General features: G+C 38.6%; 1 protein-coding gene across 2 annotated transcripts in view; it reads left to right on the top strand.

Moving 5' to 3' along the window:
* The first annotated feature begins 515 nt into the window (after positions 1 to 515).
* LOC127797114 (phosphoenolpyruvate carboxylase 4) overlaps positions 516 to 18,436 on the top strand; it is a 65,436-nt gene continuing 47,515 nt past the window's right edge. The window contains exons 1-8 of one of the 2 annotated variants that reach the window (XM_052329673.1): positions 516 to 871; positions 1,720 to 1,883; positions 17,426 to 17,540; positions 17,672 to 17,749; positions 17,860 to 17,928; positions 18,012 to 18,090; positions 18,167 to 18,243; positions 18,334 to 18,429. In XM_052329673.1, the coding sequence (XP_052185633.1) occupies positions 716 to 871; positions 1,720 to 1,883; positions 17,426 to 17,540; positions 17,672 to 17,749; positions 17,860 to 17,928; positions 18,012 to 18,090; positions 18,167 to 18,243; positions 18,334 to 18,429 (834 nt within the window). In that variant the 5' untranslated portion in view covers positions 516 to 715. Of the gene's footprint in view, positions 872 to 1,719; positions 1,884 to 10,367; positions 10,413 to 17,425; positions 17,541 to 17,671; positions 17,750 to 17,859; positions 17,929 to 18,011; positions 18,091 to 18,166; positions 18,244 to 18,333; positions 18,430 to 18,436 lie in introns of those variants that run through there. The other variant, XM_052329674.1, reaches the window with a different exon arrangement.

Below are 18,436 nucleotides of genomic sequence, written 5' to 3'. Positions count from 1 at the left end.
TCATTATTAAATTTCATGAAAAATGATATATTTTTTATGAAAAATAATGTCTATTAAACACAAAATATCAAAAAAATAATTAAATTCTATAAAAATATTAACAATTAAATATTAAAAAATAAAAAATAACATCATTTTTTAAGTAAAAAATTATACTAATCAAACAGTTTAAATTTTTAATTTTTAAAAATATATTTTTTGTGTAATTTAATTTTTTAAAATTTATTTTTTTTTTCACTCAAATTTTATCCATACAACCAAACACAGTTTTAAAATAAAATGTATTGGTGTGGCAACTGCCAACTGGCAGGAAGTGAGAGTGACACATTACGAGATTACGGGGTCAACCGGTCACCCCCCGCTTCTCCACGTGTCCCACCCAAGGCCAAGCCCCGACCCTTTCATCCCGATGTAACCGCCACGTTTCAGTCTCTCGATGGCTACTTCAACGGTAAATATCCGCCCCACTGCCCCAACAGAAAATATTCTTTCTCTCTCTTTCTCTCTCTCTCTCTCTCTCTCCCACCATATATTTTAATTTCACCGCCTCCAACAGAAAATATTCTCTCTCTATCTCTCCTCCGTTAGCTCCTCTTCGTTCTCCCTTGTCTCTTCCCCTTCCAAACCCACATTCTTTCCTTCTCTTTCTCTCTAACGCACCGAACTTGTTAAGACTGTGTCGTGATACTCTGGTTGGTGCACTCCTTGGGTGAAAATGACGGACATAACGGACGACATAGCAGAGGAAATCTCGTTCCAGAGCTTCGAAGATGACTGTAGGCTTCTGGGAAGCCTTCTCAAAGACGTTTTGCAGAGAGAAGTTGGGTCCCAGTTCATGGAGAAACTCGAGAGAAATCGGGTCCTCGCTCAGGTCTCTTCACCCCTTGGTTCTCGGATTTTTTTTCGCCCGTTTGATGCCTTTTCCAAGGACTTGGTTCTCCCAATCCACTGGCTCTTATACTTCTCTGGGTCCCACTTTAATTTTGTTTTGTGTTGTTTTTGTTTTTTTTCAGGTTCTTGTTGAATCTGGGTTTGTTGATTTGCCAATTGGGTTTTCTTCACTCTGTTTCTATGAGCGAAATGTAATATGTTTTAGTTTTCTAGACTTGCGCATACATGCAATGAATATACACTTACATGAATGTACATGTAAGCCATTCTTCTGCTTGTCGCTTGTTTCTTCCCCTGTTTCTTGCTTCTTGTGAAGGTTACTATCCAATCCCCTGACTCTTATATACCCATGGGATATAGGGTTATGGATATAGATGATTAATGAGTTAAAATTCATGTAGTCAACAGCGCTCTGGCTAGTGGATCAAACCTGCTTGTTCTTGTTTACGGTTCCCTGCTTTTGGAATTTTTTTGTTTGCCTAAAATCTGTTGTTTGTTTGCTATTGCTTTTTCTTGATCACTATTTCCGTGATATGATGGTTTTCTGCACTCGAATTTACATGAAATGAAGTGTTTGGAGGGATCAAGCAAATTGCATTTCGCTAGATTATCACATTCTGATTCTGGTTGATACTGATCTTCCACACAATCGTTTTGTTACATCAAAACTTATGTGCATATTGGTGTGGCATATTATGGTAGAGCGTTTTGGTTTTGATTATCTGGTTTGGCTTCTTAAGGCAAGTGTTTCTCCATATCTTCCTGCACATGCGCTTGTGTAGCCGAAGTAGCTCAGGGAGCATTTTTGATGGGGTTTTGTCGTTTCAGAGTGCTTCTACCATGAGGCTAGCAGGCATAGAGGACACAGCTGAGCTGCTGGAGAATCAGCTCGCATCGGAAATGTCTAAAATGACATTAGAAGAGGCCCAGACGCTTGCTCGAGCATTCAGTCAGTATCTCAATTTGATGAGTATTGCTGAGACCCATCATAGGTAATTCAAATTTACTTGTCTTGTTTGAAATCTTTCCAACTTTATTTTTTAGTGTTTCTTATTTCATTTGGTTGTCAGTTTAGAATTTCTTATTTTTATATGTATTTTACTGTATCTTGTAGCTGACCCCACTTAGTGGGATAAAGGTTTAATATTTTGTTTTTATTTATTTTATTGCACCTCAGGTTCATGTGGTACTGAACAAAAAACAACCTGAGATTGAAATAGAAGTGCTCGGGTACCTGTAAATGTTATACCTGAGAGATTAGAAAAAGTAAGGAGGAAACTTGAATAAAATGAGGACTATTTTCCTGCCATTCATTGATCTCAAGTGGGGTATTTATACATGAGTACATCTTAATCTCTTCCTAAAATACAAGAATACATGATAAATGAAATCAAACAACTTTTAACTTGATTTTTTCTGATAGGATTATCTGTGTAATCTCCTCTTTTCTTGGTGCTTTATCTTCTCATCTCTTTATCTCTTTTAACTTGAAACTTTATCCTCAACAACTTGTTCTCAAACGAAGTTTTATCTTCTTATCTGTTATCTCTTTTAACTTGAAATACCCTAAAAACCCTACCTCTTAATTTTTGGCCATTAAGGACTCATTTTCTCAATTTTTTCAATACTCCCCCTCAAACTGGTGAATAGACATCAATCATTTCCACCTTGCCAACTAAGAACTCAATGCTGGTTTGGATAGGGCCTTGGTAAGAATGTCAGCTTCTTGATCTTTTGTAGAGACATAGGATAGGTCCAACTCATGTTTGATGAAATGTCTGTCAATACGCACATACTTCATCTAATCATATTGTATAGGGTTGTGAACTATGTTTATTGCCGATTTGCTATCACTATATAGCTTCATAGGATCTGTTCTAGGTATATTTAGATCCCTTAGAAATCTCTCAATCCAAATGAACTCACACAAGTCTTGAGCAATTGCTTGTTATTTTGCTTCAACATTGCTTCTAGACACAACTGATTGCTTCTTGCTCCTCCATGCCACAAGATTCCCCCATAACTTGGTGCAGTACCCAGTTGTAGATTTGCTATCTTCCATTGAGTCAGCCCAATTTGCATTTGCATACCTTCTATATCTCTATTGTCACTCTTCTTGAACAAAATTTCCTCATCTGGAGCTCCTTTGAGATACTTTAAAATGCGGCTAGCTACTTCTAGATGTTGCTTTGTAGGCATGCATAAATTGGCTAATAACATTTGCATTAAAAGTAATATCAGGCCTTGTGAGAGATAGATATATTAGCTTACCTACTAGCCATTGGTATTGTTCACGGTTTACTGGTGGATCATTCTCAGTGGCCCTCTACTTCCAATTTCTCTCCAAAGGAGTGCTGGCTAGTTTGCATCCAAGTTTCCTCGTTTCTTTTAGCAAATTTAGTACATACTTCCTTTGAGTAACAAATATTCCATGTTTGCTTCAAGCTATTTCCATATTGAGAAAATATGTAAGAGTACCAAGATCTTTAACTTGAAATTCATCTTTCAAGTGAGCCTTTAATGTTGTAATTTCTTGATAATCATAACCTATAATTACAATGTTATCCAAGTATACAATTAGGATATGTGAACTTAGTAAAAGAGAGAGAGAGGGAGAGAGAAAACCCTAGTTGGAGAAAATTTAAGTCTATTAAACTAATAGACAATACACCTATATATACAAATACTAAACGGGCCATGGTCTTCGGGCCCTGTCATAAAGTTAACCCTAGGTGTAATATACTAACACAACAATCATCTCCATATACAACTCAACACTCCCCCTTAAGCTGGAACATGTATATCATATGCACCAAGCTTGTTACAAATATACCCAATTCGAGAACCCCTGAGAGATTTAGTAAAGATATCCGTAACTGGTCATTTGAATTGACAAAATCAATGGTAATACAGCCAAATATAATCTTCTCTCAGATGAAGTGACAATCTATCTTGATATGTTTGGTGCTCTCATGAAAGACTGGATTGGAGGCAATATGTAACGCATCTTGATTATCGCAAATTAACCTCATCTATGATTTCTCTCCAAACTTGAGCTCCTGAAGTAATTGTTTAACCAGATAAATTCACATGTTGCCAAGGCCATAACATGATATTTTGTTTCTGCTCTCGACTTTGCAGCAACATCCCACTATCTACTTTTCCAAAATACTAGGTTTCCTCCAACCAGAACACAGTATCCTGAAGTAGATCGTCTATCAAATCGAAAACCTGCCCAATCAGCGTTAGAATATCCAACTACTTGAGTATGACCTCTGTCCTCATCTAATAGACCTCTACCTGGAGCTCCCTTAATATACCTGAGAATTCGAACAACTGTATCCCAATGGCTATCACAAGGAGATTGTAAAAACTGATTGACAATATTAACTGAGAAAGAAATGTCAAGCCGAGTGATAGTGAGATAATTAAGTTTTCCAACCAGCTTGTAGTATTTCCCGGATCTACAAGAGGCTTCCCATACTTTCTCTGAGAGATAACTACACCAGAACCAGACTGAACAACTTCTATGCTAAGAAAGTACTTAAGCAACCCTAAGTCCTTAGTTTGAAAATGATGGAAAGATGTTTCTTCAGCTGAACAATACCATCTTTATCATCACCTGTAATGACAATATCATTAACATAAACAACCAATTATATATACCTCCCCTGTAATGTGTGTTTGTAGAAAACCGAATGATCACTCACTGCGAGTTGTATCAAATTCTTAAATAACAGCACTGAAGCGACCGAACCAAGCTCACGAAGACTGTTTCAACCCATATAGTGAGTGATGGAGTCTACAAACCAAACCAGACTCCCTTTGAGCAACGAACCTAGGAGGTTGCTCTATATAAATCTACTCCTGAAGCTCACCATGTAAAATTGCATTCTTAATGTCCAACTGATACAATGATCAGTGGCGATAGAGAGAAACAAATGCACAAAAGACATTTTAGCCATAGGGGAAAAAGTGTCACCATAGTCAAGACCATAAACCTGGGTGTACCCTTTTGCAATCAAACGGGCCTTAAGCTGATCAACCTACCCATTAGGACCAACCTTGATAGTATAGATCTATCGAAAACCGACAAGATTTTCCTGGGGGGTAATGGAACCAAATCCCAAGTACCATTGGAATGCAAAGTAGTCATCTCATCTACCATTACTTGTTGCCACCTCGGATAAAAAAGTGCCTCACTAACAGTCTTGGGAACAGAAATAAAGGATAAGGAAGAAACAAACGCACTAAAAGGGGAAGACAGGCGGTGAAAATTAAGAAAATTACAAATGGGATGAGGATTGCGAGTATAATGGGTACCTTTCCGAATTGCAATGGGAAATTGATCCTCAGGAGATAGGGTCACAATAGATGGAGATGTTGGAGCAAGATGTGAGTCAGTAGGTGTTGTAGGTGCAACAGGAGGAGCTAGAGAATGCTCAGTAACAATGTCAAGACCAGCATGAGACTGAGTTTGAGAGCGTCAATGATAAACCTATAATGGGGCAGAAGAGGGAACAGGTAGAACAGGAACAAGGGGACTATATGGAATAGGTAAGGCCTCGGAAATGGGATGACACTTGGAATGGAGCAAAGAGTAGAAAGGAGATGACTCAAAGAATGTAACATTACCAGAAAGAAAGTAGTGTCGGGTGTCAGGAGAGTAACACTTATAACCTTTTTGAAGCCAGGAGTAACCAAGAAAAATGCACTTGGTGGATTGAGTAGACAATTTATTTGACTAGGAGACATGTTATGGACAAAGCATGTGCAACCAAAGACATAGGGAGAAAGAGCATTATTAGGAAACAAGAGAGAGTGAGGAATCTTGTGCTGGAGAACAGAGGAAGGCATCCTATTAATGAGATATCAAGCAGTGAGGACAACATCAACTCAAAAATGAAAGGGAATGATGGTGAAAAAGAAGGGTGAGAGCAGTTTCAATCAAATGTTTGTTTTTACGCTCAACAACCACATTCTGTTGTGGTGTATAGGCATAAGACGACTAATGTAAGATCCCTTAAGAAGACATAAATGTAGTAAATGGGGCAGAAAAATATTCAAGGGTATTATCACTGCGCAATACTTGAACAGATGTATGAAATTGCGTTTTGATTTCTGCACAAAAAGATTCAAAAATTGAGAATAACTCATAACGATTTTCATTAAATATAACTAAGTGCAACGAGAATAATCATCGATGAATGTTATAAAGTATTGAAAACCCAAAATAGACACGACACGACTAGGACCCCAGGCATCGGAATGAGCTAAAGCAAACGGGGACATAGCCCGATTATTGACACACTTTGGAAAAGAAGTTCTAGACTGCTTTTTAAGGTTGACAAGACTCACAATGAAAAGACGACAAACTAGAGAGATTGGCTAAACTAAGATGTCCCAAATGGTTGTGGAGAAGAGGAGGAGACTCTGTCATTGAGAAAGCAACAGGAGAAGCAGGAATGTTGAGGTGATAGAAACCCTGTGACTCACATTTGACGCCAATCATTTGTCCCGTACTGCGATCCTGGATAGTAACAGAATTGTCATCAAAGGTGATAGAACAATTTAAGGAATGCATAAGTTTACTGACAGATATAAGATTTAAAAGACAATGAGGAAGATAAAGGACAAAATCTAAAGCAAAGAAGGTATGAGTTTGGCAGTGCTGACAACTTTAGCAACCGCTTTGGAACCATTGGCTAAAGTGAGAGAACAACTTTAGAAGGTAAAGATGTAGAACTAGTAAAATGAGAGAACATATGGGGATTTCCAGATATATGGTTAGAAGTACCTGAGTCAAGGACTCACAATCCTAAGGAGGATGATCGAGTGAGACAGGGAGTAGAGTCATTAGAGTGGGCGATAGAGGCAACTATGGATGAAGACTGATGGGATGTCTTATAGTTGAGATACTCTTCGTAGTTAGCCCTAGTGAGAAGTAAAGAGTTCTATGGTTGTCCATCAGAAGACTCAGACCAAGAACCATCAGCAGGAGCAACATTAGCACGAGGAGGGCAGCCATGTGGCTTATAACATTGTTACTTAGTATACCCCCACCTATGACAATAGTTACACTTGGGGCATTTTTCCTGATTACTATCATGATCTCCTCCTTGTTCTCCATTACTCTGAACTTGCGAAGCCATGACTGAATTATCACCTTTGGAAGAGGCAACCACTGTAGGAATAAAGGAAACCCTTTCACTTGCTGGTAAGACTGTTGCAGATGACCTTTCTCATAGAGATAAGTTTTTCATGGTTTGTACTCTTGCTACTATTGGTCTTGAGCTTGATCCTATTCATGACCAGATCCTTACCATTCCCAATGGCGGACGACAAAAGTATCGAGATTGGGATGGAATGAGTGAGATGAGTAGTCCAACGGTAGTGATGGTGTTGTGATCGGAGCACCAGGGAGAGAGGTTGGAGCAAAAAACATCTTGGCGAACTGTTCTAACTAGGGGAGAGTGGCGGCGGGGCTTTGGGGTTGGGCCGATCGGAGGCTAGCGGACACAACAACGGCAGCAGTGGCTGAAGGAGGAGTATCAGAAGCAAAACGGTGTCGATGAGGAGATTTGAAATCGGTCGCAACGAAAGGAGAAACTAGCGGCTATGTAAGCAGACAAAGTGACGAGCAACAACGACGACAACTGGAACTAGGGTTGGGTTAGGGTCATGTGAACTTAGAGAGAGAGAGAGAGAGAGAGAGAGAACCCTAGTTGGAGAAAATTGTTGTCTATTAAACTAATAGACAATACACCTATTTATACAAATATTAAATGGGCCATGGGCCTTAGGTCCTGACATAAAGCTAACCCTAGGTGTAATATACAAACATAGCAATCATCTTTATATAGAACTCAATAGGATAGTTCTTTCCCCATTTGCTAATTGTTTTGTGAACAATGTGTGATCAACTTATCACTGAATATATCCAAAGCCCCTTAATGTAGTGCTGAATCTAGTAAACCATGCTCTAGGAGATTGTTTTAATCCAAAGAATGATTTCTTAAGTTTGCATACCTTGTTATCACCTTTTTCAAATCCAGGGGGCATTCTCTAAAACACTTCTTCCGCTAGGTTTCCATTTAGAAATGCATTCTTGATGGCTATTTGATAAAGTTTCCCAGTTTAGATTAACTGCAAGAGATAAAAGTACCTTAATTGAAATCATCTTGGCTATCGGTGCGAACATTTCTTCATAATCAATCCTATATGTTTGGGTGTATCCTTGAGCTACTAATCTTGCTTTGTATCTCTGAATCTCCCCATCAAGCTTGAACTTTACAGAGAATATTCATTTACAACTCACAATTTTCTTTCCTTGGGGAAAATCAACCACTTCCCGTGTTTTGTTTTCCGAAAGTGTTCTCATCTCTTCATAGCTGCTTTCCACTTGGGATCTTGTAGGGCTTCCTGAATATCCTTTGGAATCTCCACACCATCCATAACTTGCAACAAATGCCCTGTATTGATTAGACATTTTAGTGTAGGTCAAATGATTTGATACAGGATATTGAGTGCATGACCTTACTCATTTCCTAAGAGCAATAGGAAGGTTTAAGTCTTCAACCATCATATCCTTATTTGTGGGTTCTGGACTACGCCCTGGTTCAAACGATTGTATAGCTTCGGGATCTTTTGGTCTCCTCGGATAAACCTTGGTTGGTTTATCAGTACCAGGTTCTCCCCCTCTAGTCAATTCCTAATCATGTGTTAAAACTTCAGAAGTTGGGCCATGGGAAGGTGAAGGTGAACATTGAGGAGGAGGAGAATTTTAGCAGGGAGAAGAGTGAGATGGAAGTGAAATGGGTAGAGATATAGAAGGATCCCAATAGTTATCTTCACTTACGTTCTCCCCTGAAGAGAACTATGGGGAAAAAAGGTTTAGTTTACACAAAAGGTAACATCATATGTAACATAGAATTTGTGTAAGAAAGGGTTGTAGCATTTGTACCCTTTGGTAGTTGGTGAATATCCCATAAACACATTTAACGGCTCTAGGATCAAATTTGCCCTTCTGAGGCTGCTAGTTATAAACATAGACAGTACAACCAAAAATACATGGAGATAATGAGTTATGTAATCGGATGTGAGGGAAGGTATCAAGTAGGCAGCTAAGAGGAGTAGTACGGCGGTTAAGGGTTTTTGAGGGTAATTGGTTGATAAGATAGGCCGTGGTTAGAATTACTTCCCCCCAACATGAATTAGGTACATGGCTAGCAAACATAAGGGATTTGGCTACTTCTAGTAGGTTTCTATTCTTACTTTCAGCCACACCGTTTTGTTGGGGTGTGTGAGGGCAAGAGCTTTGATGAAACATACATTGATCAATAAGGTATTGGTTCAAGTCATTTGTAAAATATTCTCTCCCATTGTCAAGATTTGGATGTTGGTTTGAAAGACATTGATAACATGTTTATGAAATTGCTTGACAATTGTGCTAGCCTCAGATTTTTCTTTGATAAGGTACACCCAACATATACGAGTGTGGTTATCAATAAAGATAATAAACCATTTAGAACTTGTTAGGGATGAAGAACGAGAAGGACCCAAATGTCACTATGTATGAGATGAAATGGTTTTGACATGTAATATGGATGAGAAGGATCTTTATTGCTAAACAACATTGGATACAATGATTTAAGGCAAACAAAATTAGGATGGCCTAGGCATTTGTGTGAAAACATTATTTTTGAATGCGAAGAAACTGACAAGGAAGTGTTTTCAGGTAATGGAATAGAGGTAGAACCAACACCATTGAGAATGTAGAGACTATTTTTCTCTCTCATTGCCAATCATTTGTCTCGAAGATAGGGTCCTAAAACACACAAAGAGAAGGAAAGAAGATTATTGCACAATTTTGGTCACTTGAGAGCTTACTAATAGATACAAGGTTGCAATTCAATTCTGGAAGATAAAGGACGAAATTTAATCTTAAGCCAAATACATCAATTAAACCTCAGCCCACTGCTTTTGAAATTGTGCCATCCGCCACTGTGATTTCAAAATCAGCATCACATTTCTCATAGGATAACAAATTAGTTTGGTTTCCTGTCATATGATCTGATACACCAATATCAATAATCCACCCTTCATCAACATAACCATTTGTAAGACACGAAATTCTGGTGTTACCTTTATGAGCAACTGTTGCCATGGAGGATGCAACATCTACTTCTTTAAGTAGCTGTTGATTGTTCAATAGTGTCTGTAAAACTTTTATCTGTTTAGTAGATAAATTTAGATTACTGGATTTCTCTTTGTTATTGGTTGATTCGGTGGTAAGGGCACGATTGGGCTCACTATTTGTCTCCCATTGGTTACGTGGTTTCTAGTTAGTTGGTTTTCCATGTAGTTTCCAACATGTCTCCTTGATATGGTTGGGCTTATTACAATGACTGCACCATTGTTGTTCCTTTCCAGCCTTCTAATTGTGTTGATGTGATATTGGTGGCCTGTTTTGATAGGTTGTCAAGGCAGATAAAGAGGAGTCCAATTTAGTAGAGGAGTTGGTAAGCATCACTCTTTTCCTACTCTCCTCTCTTCTTACCTTTGCAATGACTTCACGAATACTAGGAAATGGCTTAGTACTTAATAACCTGCCATGTACCTCGTCCAAGTCTTTGTTTAATTCGAGAAGGAATTCTAAAATCCGCTATTTTTCAAGCAGTTGCGTGAACTTATCACCATATTCAGGACAATTCCAATCCATATTGTAAAACAAGTCCATCTCCTGCCATAATTTTGTAAATGAATTATAGTATTCAGTGACTAATTTGTGGCCTTCCATTGTGAAGTGTTTTTCAAGTCGGAGTAGATCTCTTGGACAACCTCCCATGTCTTTGGCTGTTTTGTAAAATAAGTAGGTTCTCTCGATCTTAGGTTCTATGGAGTTGATCAACCATGCCATCACAATGGAATTTTCTACATCCCAAGCCGTCAAAGCTGTTGAGGCAGGCTTTGGAATGGCACCAGTGACATACTTGGCCTTGCCTTTCCCATTGAGCATATGGAAAACAGACTGGAACCATTATTTGAAATTGGTTCCATTGAACTTGTGTTGAGTGACTTGGAGGGAATGATTATCAAGAGAGGAGGGCTGGACAGAGTTTGGAATGGATGAAGGGTTTTCCTCGTGAGATGTGGATGAAGAGGAGTTGGTCACACCAAGATTGGTCGCAACCATTGCCTGCACTGATACCATGAACAAAAACAACATGAGGTTGAAAAAGAAGTGCTCGGGTACCTATAAATGTTATACCTAAGAGCTTAGAAAGAGTACGGAGGAAACTTGAATAAAATGAGGACTGTTTTCTTGCCATTCCTTGATCTCAAGTGGGGTATTTATACATGAGTACATCTTAATCTCTTCCTAAAATACAGGAATACATGATAAATGAAATCAAATAACTTTTTACTTGATTTTTTTTGTTAGGATTATCTGTGTAATCTCCTCATTTCTTAGTGCTTTATCTTCTCATCCCTCATCTCTTTTAACTTTGAACTTTATCCTTAACAACCTAATCCAAATCAAGCTTTATCTTCCCATCTTTTATCTCTTTTAACTTGAAATACCCTAACAACCCTATCTCTTAATTTTCAGCCATCAAGGACTCATTTTCTTGATCTTTCCAAAAGGTACCTTGCCGGAGACAAATCTTCATCCCATACCTTTTAATTGTTCTAATCAAGTATCATGGTTAATGTAATCTTGAATTGGCGCTTATCATTCTCATCATCACAGGCCTTAATCCCTCTAGGTGGGATGGGCTAAATGGAGTTTTCCTCTTCAATCATCCCTATCCATGGCCATCTCTTTTTTAAGGCCATTATATCTCCTATTTTGTCTAAGATGTTTTCACTAAGTTTATTTTTGGTCTTCCTCTACTTATTTTTGCTCTTATTTTTATATATCAAAATTATTTTAATATCTCACACATCTTATTTTCTCAATACGCAGTGCTGTAATCTTATTACAATTAATGCCATTTCTAATTTTTGTTATGCTTGTATTTTGCATATTATCTTAGTTATGCTCGTATCTTGTATGTTAGTACTAATTGTTTAGCATTTTGTGCCATATAAAAAGTTAGTCTTATAGTTGTATGATAAAACTTCCCTTTAGGCATGAAAAGGATTTTATGATTACATGAAATGATAAAGCTTTTATCCATGTTAACTATCTTATTTTAATTTTGTGAGCAACATCTTCAACACTCTTCAATTTTTTGAACAATTGATCTTGAATTACTTTTTCTTTTTTTATTATTGTGAATTGTTAACTGCCATCTCATCTAAAAACTTAAGTTGTTATATAGAGGGTTAACGTTTTTGTTGAGTTGTATGGTTATGTTTATATAATACACCTAGGGTTAATCTTATGTTAGAGCTCGTGGCCCATTGCTAGGGTTTGAATATACCCACAGCTAGGGTTCTCTTTATCTCTAAGTTTCACATGGTATCAAAGCCAAAATACAAACCCTATCCGCCGCCATACAAACCCTAGTCGCTGCCCACCGCATTCCTACTGTTGATCGCAGTGGTTCTCCACTGTTAGACCACCAATCACGCGCACAGCTGCCGCTGTTGCATTTGTTGGCCTTTGATTTGTTAACCCCCGGAGGCTCGTCGTCGTTTCCGCCTCTCTTACACTATTCACGGAGATGTTTTTGCTCTGATCTCTCTCTCTAGTGCTCTGATCGCATCGCCGTCTTCACCGTTGGACTCGCCTCCTTCTGTCTATCCCAGTCTCGGTGGTTTCTTTGCCATCCGTCGCCATCGGTCGTTGGCCTTCGTTATCTGCTGTCGCTCCAGTGCGCCTTTGCTGCTTCATTCTTTGTGCTATTTCTGGATCATCCAGCCTTTCTTTTTGGCTTATTTAACCCCTTTTGTCTTAGATCTATTGATCTTATAGGGCTCCCTTTCATCGAACATGGCTAGTACAAGTAAATCTGGCTCCTTCTCTAGTATTATGTCTCCCTCTCCAACCATTGCAACTAAGAAGTTAATGGGCTGTTCCAATTATATCTCCTGGTTTAAGGCAGTTGAAATATGGTGTATGGGTCAAGGTTTGTTGGATCATCTGACTACCAAGACTGAGAATGTGACCACAGACAAAATTGAGTGGCAGAGAGTTGATGCTCTGTTGTGTAGTCTCCTGTGGTAGTCAATTGATCATTCTCTTCATCTGATCTATACTAACTATACCACGTGCTGTGAATTGTGGACTCAGGCCAAGGCGCTATATACAAATGACATTCAACGCTTGTATTCAGTGGTGTCTAATCTGCTTAGTTTATGACAACAGGGTCTGACTCTGCCTAGTTTTTTTAGTCAGATGGCCTCTATTAAAGCTGAATTTAACTCCTTGTTACCTGCTGGTAAGATTGCTATAAAGGATCTAGTTGAGTGCAAAAAGTTCTTCATGGTGTGTACTCTTGTTGCCATTGGTCCTGAGCTTGCTCCTGTTCGTGATCAAATTCTTAATAGTCCTACTATACCTATTATGGATGAAGTGTATTCTCGTCTTTTTCGAGTTTCATCTGTTTCTCTGCCTTTAGATTCTATCATTTATCTTCCTCCTTGTCCCTTTAATCCTGTCTTTGTTAGTAAACTTACGTGTGCCTTAAATTGTTCTATCACCTTTGATGACTATTCTGTTATTATCCAGGATCACGGTATGGGATAGATGATTAGCTTCAGATGTGAGTCGAAGGTTCTTTATCATCTCAACCTTCCTGCATCTCCTGTTGCTTGCTCGGTAACTGGGTCTCCTTCTCTTCTCCACAATCGTTTGGGACATCCTAGTTTGGCTAAGTTTCAGAAGATGGTCCCCAGTTTGTCTAGTTTGTCATCTTTTTACTATGAGTCTTGTCAACTTGGGAAACAGTCTCGCACTTCTTTTCCAAAGCGTGTCAATAATTGGGCTGTGTCCCCTTTTGCTTTAGTTCATTTCGATGTCTAGGGTTCTAGTCGTGTCGTGTCTATTTTGGGTTTTCAATATTTTGTAACATTCATCGACGATTATTCTCGTTGCACATGGTTACATTTAATGAAAAATCGTTTTGAGTTATTCTCAATTTTTGAATCCTTTTGTTTGAAATCAAAATGCAATTTCATACCTCTGTTCAAGTATTGCAGAATGACAATGCTCCTGAGTATTTTTCTATTCCCTTTACTACCTTTATGTCTTCTCAAGGGATCTTGCATCAGTCGTCTTATGCCTATGCCTATACATCACAACAGAATGGGGTTGCTGAGCGTAAAAATAAACATTTGATTGAAACTGCTCGCACTCTTCTTCTACATCATCATGTCCCCTTTCGCTTTTGGGTTGATGTTGTCCTCAGTGCTTGCTATCTCATTAACAGGTTGCCCTCCTCGATTCTTCAGCACCAGATTCCTCACTCTCTCTTGTTTCCTGATTGACCATTATATGTTTTTCCTCCCCGTGTCTTTGGTTGCACCTGCTTTGTCCATAACTTGTCTCCTGGTCAGGATAAATTGTCTGTTCGGTCCATCAAGTGCATTTTTCTTGGTTACTCTCAGCTTAAGAAGGGTTATCAGTGTTATTCTTCTGACATCTGCTTCTATTTTCTTTCGGCTAATGTTACCTTCTTTGAGTTGTCTTATTTCTACTCTTAGCCTCATTCCGAGTGTCAACCCATTTCTGAGGCAATCCTCTTCCCTCGAGTCCTTCTGCTCCTATTCTCCCTATTCCTTCTTCTACCCCATTGTAGGTTTATCATTGGCGTCATCAGCCTCGTTCTCATCCCGGTGGAGATGTTGTTACTGAGCCTTTTCCAGTGTCTCCTACTACTTCAGCGACTCTTGCTGCCTCACATCCTGCTCCAGTCTCTCCACCTGCTGAGACCTTGTCTTATGAGGATCCACTTCCTATTGCCCTTCGGAAAGATACTCGTTCTTCTCATAATCCTCACCCCATTTATAATTTTTTTAGCTATCATCGTCTCTCGTGTCCTTTTTGTGCTTTTGTGTCTTCTTTATCCTATGTTCCTGTACCTAAGACTGTTAGTGATGCACTTTATGATCCGAGGTGGTGACAAGCAATGGTTGATGAGATGATTGCTTTGCATTCCAATGGTACTTGGGATTTGGTTCCTTTATCCCAGGGAAATCTCTTTTCGGATGTCAGTGGATCTATACTGTCAAGGTGGGTCCTAATGGACAGCTTGATAGCCTTAGGGCCCATTTGGTTGCCAAGGGGTATACTCAGGTTTATAGTCTTGACTATGGTGACACTTTTTCCCCTGTTGCTAAGATGTCCTTTGTGCGTTTGTTTCTCTCTATAGCAACTATGCACCATTGGCCGTTGTATTAGTTGGACATTAAGAATGCCTTCTTACATGGTGAGCTTTAGGAGGAGATTTATATGGAGCAACCTTCCGGGTTTGTTGCTCAGGGGGAGTCTGGGCTGGTTTGTAAACTTCGTCGCTCACTATATGGGTTGAAACAGTCTCCTTGATCCTGGTTTGGTCTCTTCAGTGCTGTCATTTAGGACTTTGGTATGACTAGTAGTGAATCTGATCATTCGATTTTTTATAAACACACATAACAGGGGAGGTGTATATACTTGGTTGTCTATATGGATGATATTGTTATTACAGGTCATGATCAGGATGATACTGTTCAGTTGAAGAAACATCTTTTTCATCATTTTCAGACTAAGGACTTGGGGTTACTTAAGTACTTTATTGGCAAAGAAGTTGTTCAGTCCAGTTCTGGTGTTGTTATCTCTTAGTGAAAGTATGTGTTAAACATTCTGGAAGAAACTGGGATGTTTGATTGTAAACCTATAAATTCTCCTATGGACCCTAATATAAAGCTCTTACCAGGACAGGGGGAGCCTCTTGCAAATCCCATGAGATACTGCAGGTTAGTTGGAAAACTTAATTATTTCACTATCACTCGACCTGATATTTCTTTCTTAGTCAATGTTGTCAGTCAGTTTTTACAGTCTCCTTGCAATAGCTATTGGGATGCGGTAGTTCGGATTCTCAGGTATATTAAGGGAGCCCCAGGTAGAGGACTATTGTATAAGGACAGAGGTCATACTCAAGTAGTTGGATATTCTGACGCTAATTTGGTAGGTTCCCCCTCTAATTGACGGTCTACTTCAGGATATTGTGTTTTGGTTGGAGGAAATTTGTTATCTTGGAAAAGTAAGAAGCAGGAGGTTGTTGCAAGGTCGAGTGCAGAAGCAAAATATCGTGCTATGGCCTTTGCAACGTGTGAATTTATCTGATTAAAACAATTGCTTCAGAAGCTCAAGTTTAGGGAGATATCATAGATGGAATTAATTTGCGACAATCAAGCTGCATTACATTTTGCCTCCAATTCAGTCTTTCATGAGAGGACCAAACTTATCGAGATAGATTGTTACTTCATCTGAGAGAAGATTTTATCTGGTTGTATTACCACAGATTTTGTCAATTCCAATGACCAGTTAGCAGATGTCTTCACTAACTTTTCAAATTAAGTATATTTGTAGCAAGCTTGGTGCATATGATATAGATGCTTCAGTTTGAGGAGTGTTTGAGTTATATGGTTATGTTTATATACTACACCTAGGGTTAATCTTATGTTAGAGCTCGTGGCCTATGATTCGTTTAGTATTTTGTATATATGTAGGTGTATAGTCTATGAGTTTTAATTAATTGAATATACATACCCACAGCTAGGGTTCTCTTTCTCTTTAAGTTTCTGATAGAGCACTGATACATCACACATATCAGCGTAGGGGTAAGAAAGGAAGCAAGAGGGCAATTGAGGAAAAGAATACAGGGGTAAAATTGTCATAGACGATTAGAAATAACAACCTCACGTGGCTGTAATCGTCGGGGGAATCCCTATAAGAGAGAGTGGAAAGAAGAGAGAGGTGTGGAGGATTTTTGAAGAAGATTCTGGGAGAGGAGGCCCTCTCGAATTGGCCTTGTTCTTCATTTTTTTCTGTTATTCTTCTCTTTGATTAGTTTACTAGAGTTGAGCACTGTAAATCAGTTTGTTATCTACTGATTTGGAGAGGGAAGCTGCAGATTGAGTGGGAATTCTATCAGTTTCACGGTTATCTTTTATATTATTGTTTTTACTCTTAACATGCCCCCTCACATGTGGATAAATTTCATTATATAATTGGTCCAAACACATGCAACAATTTAAATTTTGGGTTAGGAGTGAAGTTTGAACTCAAAACATTTGCTTGTCTGGTACCATGTTGAATTGTTAATGTCATCCCATCTAAAAGCCTAAGTTGTTAAATAGAGGGTTAATTTTATTTTTTATATTATTTTTTTTACTCTCAATAATTGTCATGCAGGCATGAACTGTGTTCTTTAATTGAAACCTTAATGTCATTTTCTAATCAGTATTATTATTTTTTTCTGGTTAGATGATAAACTTTTTGTTGCTTTGGTTCTAAATAAGTTCCGAAATATTAAAATTTGCTTTTGATGACATCAATTCTTTTTGGTGTTACAAAAAGCAGACTAATGTTTCCTTCACGCAGAGTACGTAAGATACGGAATGCAGCGTACCTATCAAAATCTTGCGATGACATTTTCAATCAGCTGTTGCAATGTGGAGTTTCCCCGGAGGAGCTCTATGACACTGTCTGCAAGCAGGTTTTTTTTTTGGGTTATTTCTTTTGCCCCTATTCTTTTATTGGAATGCTATGCTTTTGCGGAACATACATAGCTCATAAGTTCTTAGACTGATATATTGTGCTAGTAAGATTGGCTTCCTGTTGCTGCAGGAGGTTGAGATTGTTCTCACTGCACATCCCACACAGATCAATCGGCGTACCTTACAATATAAACACATTAGAATTGCGGTAAGTTGGTGGTGTTTTTGAAAACTTTCAGTTGGCATGTCGAAGTCAAATTATGAAATGTTGTGGTAGTGCTCTTGGCTTCTGATTATGAACCTGACCTTTCCTGGCAGCATCTTTTGGAGATTAATGACCGACCTGATCTTGCCCATGAAGACCGAGACATGCTGATAGAGGATATGGTAGTTATCTTAATAATGATGTTAAAATATTGAAATTGTGATATTGGTTATTTTAAATGGACCATAATTCATTAGCTTCATAGGTGAGAGAGATAACTTCAATATGGCAAACAGATGAACTAAGACGCCACAGACCTACACCAGTAGATGAAGCTAAGGCTGGTAAACCAGTTGAAATGTAAATGTAATCAAGCATTACGATTTCATTTCTGTAAAAAGACATCTTTGTTATTCTCAGGCTTACACATTGTGGAGCAGTCCCTTTGGAAAGCTGTACCCCACTATTTACGTCGTGTCAGCAATGCTCTTAAGAAGGTTTGTCTTAATGCAGTTACCAAACACTTAATTTTATGTAATTATTTCACTGAAATTCTATGATGATTTTTCCACATTTCTTTCTGTCAGCATACTGGGAGGGTACTTCCATTGACTTGCACACCAATCAAATTTGGTGCTTGGATGGGAGGTGATAGGGATGGAAATCCAAATGTCACGGCAAAGGTGAGGG

Source organism: Diospyros lotus, chromosome 3, assembly GCF_014633365.1.
Source record: "Diospyros lotus cultivar Yz01 chromosome 3, ASM1463336v1, whole genome shotgun sequence".
Lineage (NCBI taxonomy): Eukaryota > Viridiplantae > Streptophyta > Magnoliopsida > Ericales > Ebenaceae > Diospyros > Diospyros lotus.
This window is presented reverse-complemented; position numbering and strand designations above follow the sequence as displayed.